Here is a 13,104-nt window from a genome sequence, read left to right on the forward strand (position 1 = left end):
TTTTTAGGAAAAAAAATCGAAGGAGTATATTTCAAAATGTATGCTATGACGTCTACTCTACACTAAAAAAAAATGTCATTTTGATGGGAGAAAACGCAAAAAAATATTACAGTAAACACTATTAAATGGTTAACCAAGCTGGAGGTGATTTAACCTCCAACTATTATAAGGTAACATTAAAAATAAATTAATGTACTGAAAAATAAACTAATAAATTAGATTTTACTTTTAATATAGTTGTTACCTTCTATTGATTTACAAAAGAAAATATATTTAACAAGACAATATTTATGCTAAAATTATTTTACATTTTTAAATAGTTAAAATTACATTTTATATAAAACGGTCTGGATCATAAAATGAAACAAAAAGCGAATCTTGCTGTGTAACCTTTAGAACAGTAGGCCTACTATAAAATATAACAAAAATATGCTACAATACACATGGTAAAGTCTGTCCATTTCTTTATTGTGTCTGCAAACACAAAACAATCCCCTTTGTGATTACATAAACAATTCAAGAAATAAATGTCAAACTTCTAAAAGCCTGGGAACAGTTGTTAACATCTCATGTCCTCACGTGTGGGTAGAGGATGCGATCCAAAATGAGCCCTTACAGAACTTTCATTTGATAAGACAGATATGAGTAGGTAGTACAGGCACCCCAACCCTTTTCAGACAGTTATTTCACAGTCGTCAACTGCTTACAAAATTTCTAACATCCAATAGACTTGAAACAAAGTTTTATAGTAATATCTGAATGGATTATGAAGAGATTGTGTAACTAAAGTACCAACACATTTTGTAAACTAAACAAGCGAGCAGTGAGCAGTGAATGCTCTTAAGTGTTCAACGGAACACTTTAGGATGCTACAGTAACATGTATGTGATAAGTGACCTATAAACAGTCTCTCTTTAAATAAAGAGACAGGAAATGAGCATATTTCACATATGCAGTGCATTTTGTTATAATAGACAGAATAAAAGAAAACTAGGGCAACTTGGCAGCAGATTGTAAAATAACAGATGTAAATACAGCATTTTAAAGGGTTAGTTTCCCAAAAATGAAAATTCTGTCATCATTTACTCTCCCTCATGTTGTTCCGAACCCGTATGACTTTCGTTCATCTTCGGAACACAAATTAAGATTTTTTTATTTTTTTTATAAAATCTGAGCGATTTCTGTCCCTCCATTGACAGTCTACACAACTACCACTTTGATGCTTCAAAAAGTTCATAAAGAGATCGTAAAACGAATCCATATGAATTGAGCGGTTTAGTTCAAGTTTTCTGAAGAGACATGGTCATTTTATATGATGAACAGATTGAATTTAGATTTTTATTCACATATAACATTGATCAGTGAACATAAACAGAAGCTCAATCGAATCTGCTTGACATGCAATAACAAACCTCATTGGTTCTTGCGGAAGCTCAAACGTTCTGTGTAACACAATAATGAACCTCATTGGTTCTCGAATGTCAAGCGAACATGCATGAGCTTTGGTTTACCACAACTGATGTGTGCGTTGATTGTTTATATGCGAATTAAAGCCTACATTAATTCTGTTCAACATATAAAGCAATCGTGTCTCTTCAGAAATTGTTTAATTAAACTTCTCAATTCATATGGATTAGTTTTACAATCTCTTTATGAACTCATTGAAGAGTCAAAGTGGTAGTTGCGTAGCTGTCAATGGAGGGAGAGAAATCAATCAGATTTAATTTAAAATATCTTCATTTAAGTTTCGAAGATGAACCAAAGTCTTATGGGTTTAAAACGGCATGATGGTGAGTAAAAGATGACAGAATTTTCATTTTTGGGTGAACAACCCTTTAACTATAATTATTGTAAATTACATTCCTTATGTGTCCAGTTGTGTATTGACTAACATTTTACAAGTGAGGAATTGAATCATGTGCTTTGATGATCCCAATGGATGTGATGAATAGCTGCGTGTGACATATCTGGCTGAAGTTCAGTGTGGGTCTGTGCATTTCTCCACCTGAGAAATTCAGCATCTTTATGTCTGTTTACAGTTCATCCCTTGATTCATCTAAGATGAGCGGATGTGTGGCCTCTTTCTTCAGGTAGGTGATGAAGTCACTAACCTCACGACCACCCTGCAGGACAAAACTTCTTAAGCAACATTGTAGTCAAATTGTCTTGTAATAATCTGTGTGTGCATGATTATATTCACCTCATATCGCAGTGGCTGGTCTTTTTGTCCAGAGGGCACAAAGTAAATGGTTGGAAATCTGCAGTTTAGACAAAATAGGTGATGAATCAAGAAAAAAAAAGGCTGAATATCACTGAATGTCTGTTGTAATGGACTATAAATAGATCAGAGACATAAAGAGAGACACAGAATGTTACCCTTGGACATCATAATTTGTGGGCACATCATTAGCTGTGGCGTCCATTTTAGCAATGACAATGTTGGGGTCCCCAGAGAGCTAAGACACACACACAAAATCCAAATGAGCATGAGGTCCACGGTGGCTTTATTTCTTGAAGTACTACAGTTCAAAGGATTGTGGTCAGTATGATTTTTTTTTTTGTAAAGAAATTCATACTTTCATTCAGCAAGGCTGAATGCATGAAATTGAGTAGTGTTAAGACATTTAAAGTTACAAGATTTCAAATCTGAATCATGAATCTTTCAAATGAATGCTCTTTTTTTAACTTTCAATTTATCAAAGAATCCTAAAAAAAAAAAAAAGTTTTCCATGAAAATATTAAGCAGCACAGTTGTTTTCAACATTGATAACACAAAATGCTTCTTTGAGTATCAAATCAGCATATTAGAAAGATTTTTGAAGGATCATGTGACACTGAAGACTGAAGTAATGATGCTGATGATAATAATAATAATAGTTATTGTAATAATATTTCACAACATTACTGTTTTTATTGTATTTTTGATAATATAAATGCCACCATGGTGAAGCATAAAGGCCCATTCACACCAAGAACAATAACTATAAAAATATCAATAAACATTCTAAAATTCTTTCTAAATATAAAAGAATAGCAGAGTTCACACCACAGCTATAACGATATCATTGGAATCACTTACAGAACAATTTTTTCCAGCTGATGAACAATAAAAACATTGACAGTCAATCAGAATCCATCTTGCTTTAAAGAGCGAGAGTATTTAAAGTGACAGACGACAAAACTTCAGAGCGCGATTAGAATAAACACAATGATATCGTCCCAGCGGCCCTTATTAGACATCTTTCAAAAACATAAAACAATCTTACCGACCCAAACTTTTGAATGGTAGTGTCTGCCTGATAAAAATGATTTATAATGTATATAAATTGTGTTAAAAAAACCTTTTCTCCAAGCTCCTTGTACTTGGGCTCCAGGCTCTTGCAATGGCCACACCAGGGAGCGTAAAATTCAACCAACACATCCTTTTCTGGATCATTCACAATCTCATCAAATGTGTCAGCAACCACGACCTGTGGAACCATATATTAGTCCAGTCATTTTAAGCCAAAATGGGGGTCAACCTAGAACAAATTGCAACAGAAGCAAACTCAACTCACTTTGTATCCTCAATATGTCCTGAGTAAGGAAAAAAAAGCCCAGAAGAATCCCATCAGGGGAAAGTTTAGAAAAAGACCCAAATATAGCCTATTCATACGCCTATTCATTCTTTTTCTTACGTAAATAGGGTAAAATTTTTAACCTTTAGATATCACCATGAAAATTACTGAGTTGATTACTTACATCAAGACAAACAAATAAATGTATTACAAGTTTTTTGAAATTGTTTGTTAACATGGACAAACAGTGCATAATCTAATTACGTATGTGCTAATTTGCATAAATACCACAACAGATCTTAACATTGGGTATAGCCAGGTGAAAATGTCTTGTTGAATCTTGTTGACACATAACAGTAAAATACTTAAATGTTAAGGTCTGAATGGAACCCATTTAGGCTAACCATGAGCATTAATACATAGAGGCAGGAAGAAGTACTTTAGAAACCAGCCTTTATTCATTTTTAAGAGATGGGGTTTGGGGATGGGTCCGTGGGACTGTTTCTGGGGGACGAGTCTGAGGGAAGAACAGGAGACAATGGTAAGGAGAATGCAAAATAAAAAGTGAATCCCCAGAAACAGTCCCACGGACCCAGCAGCCCCAAACCCCATCTCTGCAATAATAATTAATAAATGCTGCTTTCTAAAGTACTTCTTCCTGCCTCTATGTATTAATGTTCATGGGTAGCCTAAATGGGATCCATTCAGACCTTAACATTAAGTATGTTACTGTTATGTGTCAACAAGACATTTTCACTTGGCTATACCCAATGTTTAGACCTGTTGTGGTATTTATGCAAATTAGCACATACGTAATTAGATTGTGCACCGTTTGTCCATGTTATCAAACAATAAAAAAAAACTTGTAATACATTTTTATTAAAATAAGTATTTGAACACCCTGCTATTTTGCAAGTTCTCCCACTTAGAAATCATGGAGGGGTCTGAAATTGTCATCATAGGTGCATGTCCACTGTGAGAGACATAATCTAAAAAAAAAAATCCAGAAATCACAATGTATGAATTTTTACCTATTTATTTGTATGATACAGCTGCAAATAAGTATTTGAACACCTGAGATGTTAATATTTGGTACAGTAGCCTTTGTTTGCAATTACAGAGGTCAAACGTTTCCTGTAGTTTTTCACCAGGTTTGCACACACTGCAGGAGGGATTTTGGCCCACTCCTCCACACAGATCTTCTCTAGATCAGTCAGGTTTCTGGGCTGTCGCTGAGAAACACGGAGTTTGAGCTCCCTCCAAAGATTCTCTATTGGGTTTAGGTCTGGAGACTGGCTAGGCCACGCCAGAACCTTGATATGCTTCTTACAGAGCCACTCCTTGGTTATCCTGGCTGTGTGCTTCGGGTCATTGTCATGTTGGAAGACCCAGCCTCGACCCATCTTCAAAGCTCTAACTGAGGGAAGGAGGTTGTTCCCCAAAATCTCGCAATACATGGCCCCGGTCATCCTCTCCTTAATACAGTGCAGTTGCCCTGTCCCATGTGCAGAAAAACACCCCCAAAGCATGATGCTACCACCCCCATGCTTCACAGTAGGGATGGTGTTTCTTGGGATGGTACTCATCATTCTTCTTCCTCCAAACACGTTTAGTGGAATTTTGACCAAAAAATTCTATTTTGGTCTCATCTGACCACATGACTTTCTCCCACGACTCCTCTGGATCATCCAAATGGTCATTGGCAAACTTAAGACGGGCCTTGACATGTGCTGGTTTAAGCAGGGGAACCTTCCGTGCCATGCATGATTTCAAACCATGACGTCTTAGTGTATTACCAACAGTAACCCTGGAAACGGTGGTCCCAGCTCTTTTCAGGTCATTGACCAGCTCCTCCCGTGTAGTTCTGGGCTGATTTCTCACCTTTCTTAGGATCATTGAGACCCCACGAGGTGAGATCTTGCATGGAGCCCCAGTCCGAGGGAGACTGACAGTCATGTTTAGCTTCTTCCATTTTCTAATGATTGCTCCAACAGTGGACCTTTTTTCACCAAGCTGCTTGGCAATTTCCCCATAGCCCTTTCCAGCCATGTGGAGGTGTACAATTTTGTCTCTAGTGTCTTTGGACAGCTCTCTTTGGTCTTGGCCATGTTAGTAGTTGGATTCTTACTGATTGTATGGGGTGGAGAGGTGTCTTTATGCAGCTAACGACCTCAAACAGGTGCATCTAATTTAGGATAATAAATGGAGTGGAGGTGGACATTTTAAAGGCAGACTAACAGGTCTTTGAGGGTCAGAATTCTAGCTGATAGACAGGTGTTTAAATACTTATTTGCAGCTGTATCATACAAATAAATAGTTAAAAAAATCATATATTGTGATTTCTGGATTTTTTTTTTTTTGATTATGTCTCTCACAGTGGACATGCACCTATGATGACAATTTCAGACCCCTCCATGATTTCCAAGTGGGATAACTTGCAAAATAGCAGGGTGTTCAAATACTTATTTTCCTCACTGTAAGTAATCAACTCAGTAATTTTCATGGTGATATCTAAAGGTTAAAATTTTTACCCTATTCACGAAAGAAAAAGAATGAACAGGAGTATGAATAGGCTATATTTGGGTCTTTTTCGAAACTTTCCCCTAATGGGATTCTTCGGGGCTTTTTTTTTTCCTTACTCTGGACATATTGAGGATACAAAATCAGTTGAGTTTGCTTCTGTTGCAACTTGTTCAACCTTTTTTCATAAAATGACTGGACCATATGTGATGTATACCAGAAAACATTATTATCTTAAAACATTAAAGACAAAAAACACCTTTGTGGGTCCATGTACCTTGACAAGGTCATCGTTGGACTCTGGAACAGGTTCAGACTTCACATATCGTTTCAATCTTTTAGCAAAGTAATCCTCCAGGAACCTCTCCAAGGACTTGCCATCTCGCCTACAGAACCAAACATAGTTCTAAAACCCTTTTTAACCTTTCTAAAACCAATACATTTTCTAAAATCTATTGATTGTGACAACAGAAAAGCACTATGTGGAGACTAGTTGCAAGACTCACGTGAATTCTTCCTGCATGGAGTACTTATGTCCCGCTCTGGTCCGGATGGTGACGAGGGGAATGTCTCCTCCCTCAACCGAACCCACACCAAACTCCTCCTCAAGCTCATCTTGGAACTCCTGTCGATCAGCCACCGCAAAACTCAGACCTTGATCCCGGAACTGTGTTGCCACCTTCATTATTCTGAGAGAAAAAAATATATATATAAAAGACAAGGAATGATCCAATAAGGAATCCAATAATTGGGCGCTCACCTGTTCCTCCAGTAGTTTGTGCCTTTGATATTTCGTACATAATCTACATTGTAATACGCTGTAAGCAGGTCACTTCCTTTCAGAATGTCCCTATTTTCTGTGGTCAGATGTGGACATAGACCAAATCTAAAGCAGAGCAAGAGGAAAATAACAGAAAATGACAGAAATAGGAACATATGGGCAAACAAATCACAATAAATCAAATTGCATATGTATGTGGGGTTACAACTGTTTGACCAATTTCCCCCAAAATATTCAAGCGTAAAAGAAACATACACATTGTTTCTGATGAATGTACGGAGAGAGGAAATCGAAATGGATTCTGTGTATTTCACCACATTGTCCTCAAACTTGCTGTTTAAGCGAGGGGGACGAAACAGCAGAACACACCTGCAAAGCAAGAGACATAGAGAAGCCAATATTAGAACAAAAAAGAAACAGTAGCTGCAATGCAAGTAATGGGTTGTACATTTTCTGTCATTCTCTATTTTTGATAAACTGATGTTTTAATTTTCTCTGATTTTGATATATGTGTGCCATTCCAAATGATTTCTTAGATGCCACTCTGAGGATGGAGAAATCCATTTTATTGTACAAATGTCAAGCAATCTGGCTTAGTCTGTTCTTAGTGGTTTAAGCTAGAAATCTCTGAGACCTTGATGAAAAATTACATTTCAAAATCTACATTTCATCTTGATATATCAAATAAACCTAAATGTACTCAAATGCCAAAATGTACATTTCAACTTGGTATACCAAATGTATTCTGTAAATCTTTTAATGTAAAAAATGTACATCTTGATATACCAAATATTACCATTTCAAATAATTAAAAGTAAAGGACATTATATGGCCTACTTGTATACAACCTCTTAAACCATTTTACCTTTGGTTATCTCATCTTTATCTCAGCTTTCACATACGGTTTGGTATTTGAGCAATTTTTCAGATTAAATATTTTCAAGTTTTGGTAGAGACGTTTTTGGTCAGTGCAATCGCTGACAGCAAGTGGAAAAAGGGACGTTGAGGACATACTTTAACATGAAATACTGATCATATTTTGCACATTTTCACAAATGGATGTTTCCTTCATGCTCTGTCATACATACTCTCCATCTACCCCATGTTTCAAGCCTGTTCCCACATCAGTGGAATGAGCAAATCGATAGCTGTCCCTCAGGGCACCGGAGACCTTCAGAAACTCTGCAAGCTGTGCACTATCTTCCCCAGAGAAAAAGCCTGAGATGAACAGAGACAAGAGGGCAAGATACGAAAGGAGAGAACTTTAGCCTTTTGCAGTTCCAAAAGATGAATGCAGAAGTCAAATCTGATTTGTTTTGACCTTCTGCTGCAGGAGCGATTCAACATGTTTTGGCAGGTATTACAAACTCAGCTACTCACCCACCACACTGGCCTCATAGTTGTCTGCAAAATAATCCAAATCTGCCTCACTGTGCAGAGCCACAGAACTTGGGCCTGCTTGCTTCTTCATGTAGCTCACAATGCCATCTATTTCAGATCAAGATATAGGTATATGCAAGTAATTAAAATAGTTACAGCCAAAAAAGGGAACCACAAAATAAAACATACAATACCGTTCAAAAGTTTGGGGTCAGTAAGATTTTCTTCAAAGAAATTAATACTTTTATTCAGCAAGGATGAATTGTTCAAAAGTGACAGTAAAGGCATTTGACTTACAACATATTTCTATTTCAAATAAATGCTGTCCTTTTGAACATTCTATTCATCAAAGAATCCCGAAAAACAAATGCATTTTGGTTTCAACAAAAATATTGCATAGCACAAGTATTTTCAATATTGATAACAATAAGAAATGTTACTTGTGCACCAAATACTTTCTGAAGGATCATGTGACACTGAAGACTGGAGTAATAAGCTGGTGTAAATGCAGCTTTGCCATCACAGGAACAAATGACATTTAAAAATATATAAAATATTGTTTATTTTAAATTGTAATATTTCACAATATAATTGGTTTACTATTATTTTTAGAGACCTCTTTTAAAACATTTTTTGAACAGTATTGTATGCATGGATGGACACAAAGTATCAACCTGCTGTTCTGGGCCCATCATAAGATCCAGCATCCTCTCCGTTGCGGAAGATTTTAAGGGTGGGGTATCCATTCACTCCAAAACGTTCACAGATCTCAGAGTTCCCAGTGCAGTCAACCTGATCAAAGAACAGGAAAGAGACACATTCACTAAAGAAATATATAGAAGCATAATCTTGCAGAATGAGTCCGCTGTGTAGCATTAAAGAAGACTGAAGATTGAGCTAGGTAACAGGAACTGATGGGTCCATCACTCCTCACCTTTGCCAGAGACAGTGTCCCTTTCAGCTTTGTGGCAGCAGCCTCATATTCTGGAGCGAGACGCTGACAATGTCCACACCTGTGGTCACATCATATGTTAATGATACATTGTTAATTCATTGCACTATTTAACTGTCAGTTTCAGGTTAAAATGGATCTAAAGGGATTCATAGTTGTTTAAATCAGATAATTGTGAATGTGCATCATAGTTTAGCTTAATGCACCTCTATAAGTCATAATTTAGATTCATGCACTATGCATTAACACAACCATTGTCACTCTCAAGACAGAGCCCAGACATTAACTTTAAGAAAACCTCAGCTTAAGCTCGTTTCGCTGTTAATTACAACTACACTACAACCTGGCAGCAGCTAAATTGATACTTTCGTAGAATTATAACATATATCGGGGACTGGGACATACCAAGGTGCGAAGAACTCCACTAGCAGAGTCTCGTGCAAGGCTGCGCTCCGGTCAAAGTCAGAGTCTCCGAGCTCGAGCACATCGCTGCCCTCCGCACACCACACAGTGAAAACTAGACAGATGATAAACCATGGTAAACGCATTTTTACTGGTGTCAGAGGCCGGATACTATGAGACGCGTGAATGATAAAGTTAGCCCCGCAGCGTGAGATGCTGCTCAGAGTAGCAGCAGATGTAGGTATGGGTCGCCTGGAAGCCCATAAAAGCTCTGTTCTCCTGGTAGAACGCGTTTGATAAATTCAGCACATTGGTATGAAATAAAACCTACAAACACACTAATAACAAACTAATAGCAATACTAATAATACAAATGTATCGGAAAGTTTGTTTATTATATGTAAATATATAGCATATCATTTATTGTGTGTGTGTGTGTGTGTGTGTGTGTGTGTGTGTGTGTGTGTGTGTGTGTGTGTGTGTGTGTTTTGGGATTCCCAGTTCCCAGTTCCCTCTAACTTAAGGACTTAATTTAATGCATTTAAATGACGACCAAGCTAAATGTGTCATTATCGTAATTGGGTTTTGTCTGTTTGTTTTCACTTTATAACACATAGAAATTAAAATGAATTCATGTTCTGTAACTGCTAACTTACTTGTTGGTAAGCAAAAAGAACAAATGAAATGCGTTGCCACTAAAAAAAAAAGACAAGTCTTACTTGGCAAATCATGCGACCGGACGCAGCACACAGGATTTTTTACACTAGAGGTTTAAAAAAAAAAAAAAAAAAAAACCTTAAACCAACCAAAGGAAAAGGTATGCAGTGATTTATATTTGCACTAGGGGTCACCATTAGATGCATCATATCAGAAGAGGCTTATTTGACAAAAGGATGCTCTTTTGGGAGTTTGACTTGGCAGTTGAGGACAGATATTAAATCAGAATAATATAATATAATAATATTTAAGATATATCACAAGCAAGAGTGCTGTTATTATGAATAAGATATAATCTGATATTCAACAAGTTCTGACTGTGATTGACATTGCTTTAATGTAACAAAAGTCAATATTGGGGAATTTAGACACAGTCAATGATAAACAGTAATTTGTCCCCATCTACTGGCGTAATGATGTAACCTGCAGAAATGGTCACTAAACTGGCCTATCACTGTCAAGAACTTTGATTAACTGCTGTAAAATACAGTAGGCTATAATATATTTGGGATGCATTAGACCTTTTTAGAAATGCAATAAATCTTACATATGAAAAAAAAAAAAACTATACTTATTCAAAGATTTTCAACAATAGAAACAGATCACCTGGGGAATTTCAAGACCTACAATGTGCAAGTGAAGTTCCTGTCTTCAGATGATATGCTGATGCCAAAACTGACTCAGTCTATCTATTGCTGAGTGTCTTAGTAAAACGGAAACTCTGTTTTCCTTCATTCTCTATTATTTCCTAAATAACAGAGTGTTATCTGTTAATACAATGCCAGATGGGGAAATACATCCCGGAGCATCACTTATCATTAAAGCCAGCAGGAAGTGATTCTCACGGACCCTTCAGTGCAGTGGCTTACCAATCATTTTTGTTAGCCTTCTTTTGGCCAGCTATTTTTGAACAGACATTCTGAATAGTAATTTAGGAAGAGGGCTGCTTTGTTGATGTTCCAGATCCTGAATTTTCCATCTTACACCCCCATTTATATCCCTAAATGAACTTTCCAAACCATGCTAAAACAATCATGTCATGACATTGAGTCAACTAATACACTCCTGCCAGTTTCTTCTTTTGATTTCTTTTATTGTAAAGTTCAACATTGTTTGACCCCAAACAGAAGCAACTAGAATGGATAGTCACATTTCTGAAAAGTGGATGAATACTGTGTGGTAAAATAGAGGGAAAAACCTTCAATGATATTTGCCTACTGCTTTTTATTACAGGTCAAAGAAATGTACCTACTGTATTAAAATAATTTGAAAGAAAAATGTTAATTTAGTAAAATTAGGCTACTCCCATCATTTTAACACAGGGTCTCTGGGATCCCAAACATAAAAACAGTGAGTACATCTCAACAAAACATGTTAGTGTTAGTGTAGCCTATAATACCATGTGTAGTGTATGGAATGTCATAAAAAAACATGAAATATGTACATCCATTTAAGACATTAATTTATTAAGATTGCATTAATTGTATAATGTTTTGTTATGATTTTTAAGGAAAGTTCTATACCAATCTGTTAAATAGACGATAAACTATACTTAGAATCGAAAATGAAACAGTGGGAGGGACAGAATACAGTAGGCGTAAGCGCGTGCCCACTCCTCGCGCACTAGCGACTCAACTGTCTTGAAGTTGTGACTGTCGCGCGCTCTCCAGCGCATAGGATAGAGATACAGCTAATGGTTACGCGAACACCGGTTTAGCGACCACTTTGGGAGCAAGACTCAGCTTCAAAATTTATTAACAGGTTTATAAAGTATACAAAAGGACGTTCGTCTTTAAAAGAGTCTTCATTTGTCCTCGGAACGCAGAACCTCTCTTCCATTAATAAAATCCAATGCCACTTCTCCAGTAAGGTAAGAAAGTTTTCTACGCTACTCACAATACAACTGCAATGCAAATTTAAGACCTTTCATCAATTTTGTAAAGCCTACTTTTATTCGTATCTTTGTCCTGAAGTTTCCATCTTCTGTCCTGACCTACTTCTTGAAGTAGCCTATGCTTTTGATGTGATTATGTGATTGCTTTTTCTTAGGGTTCACTTTTAAATGTATTACAGTTCAAACAATCCATATAATTAATACAAACCAAAGTTGTATAATCAGTGTTTATTGTAAATGCACACGTCAAAACAGGATAAAGTTATATTGGTAGTTTTCGTTAGCTCACACATTGTTTTTATTGTAAAAAAAAAAAAATCAGAAAAATAGTGTAGGTTTTCTTGTAATTATGGTGCAATTAGGCTGTTGAAACAAAAATGCCCATTGACTTCTTTCAGAACAAATCTGAGACAGATGTCATCTGGAGCAGGTGGAGAAAGACTGTTTGTGTTTATCCATAATGTGTTTTTGTCCTCAAAATAAATAAAAAATCGATGATTTGCTTAGCTTTCAATTACATTGTAATGTTGGATGGCTATAGCATACATTTGTTAAACATTGCACACATTTTGTATTTATAGAGTGAATTGAGCTTGATGCTTGTCATAATAAAAATATCAGAGTCATGGCTGTGTAATGTGAAGGACAGTAGTGGAATGACGCCCTGTCCTAAACACATTTTATCTTTTTTGTGTCTCTGAGTCATATCAGAGTCATAATGTTTTTGGGTTTTTTTTTGTCGTCGTCGTCATTAATCCAACAGCATTGCATCCTATTTTAGTGTGGATTCCCCACCTGACATTGTGGAGTGTTAATAGCTTGCAGATACAAGCAAACCACAGCATCGCCAAACTGGTCAAAAGCACATAAACCCAAGAGATGTTGACCTTGACCTTGGTTC

General features: G+C 36.5%; 2 protein-coding genes across 2 annotated transcripts in view; one reads left to right on the plus strand and one right to left on the minus strand.

Moving 5' to 3' along the window:
- Positions 1–447: 447 nt before the first annotated feature.
- On the minus strand, positions 448–9,856 carry pdia7 (protein disulfide isomerase family A, member 7). The gene is made up of 13 exons (XM_084435495.1): positions 9,596–9,856; positions 9,173–9,251; positions 8,913–9,030; positions 8,239–8,346; positions 7,947–8,076; positions 7,114–7,227; positions 6,838–6,963; positions 6,584–6,766; positions 6,355–6,463; positions 3,342–3,470; positions 2,377–2,456; positions 2,201–2,258; positions 448–2,123 (listed from the first exon to the last, which is right to left on the minus strand). The coding sequence occupies exons 1-13, from the start codon at positions 9,736–9,738 to the stop codon at positions 2,034–2,036; spliced, it is 1,467 nt and encodes a 488-aa protein (XP_084291621.1). The 5' UTR covers positions 9,739–9,856; the 3' UTR covers positions 448–2,033.
- A 2,064-nt stretch (positions 9,857–11,920) lies between these two features.
- Positions 11,921–13,104, plus strand: part of pear1 (platelet endothelial aggregation receptor 1) — a 36,356-nt gene continuing 35,172 nt past the window's right edge. The window contains exon 1 of the mRNA XM_084435491.1: positions 11,921–12,179. The gene's annotated coding sequence lies outside the window, so the exon portion shown is untranslated. The remainder of the gene's footprint in view (positions 12,180–13,104) is intronic.

Source organism: Rutilus rutilus (genome assembly GCF_951802725.1).
Source record: "Rutilus rutilus genome assembly, chromosome: 17".
Taxonomy (NCBI): domain Eukaryota; kingdom Metazoa; phylum Chordata; class Actinopteri; order Cypriniformes; family Leuciscidae; genus Rutilus; species Rutilus rutilus.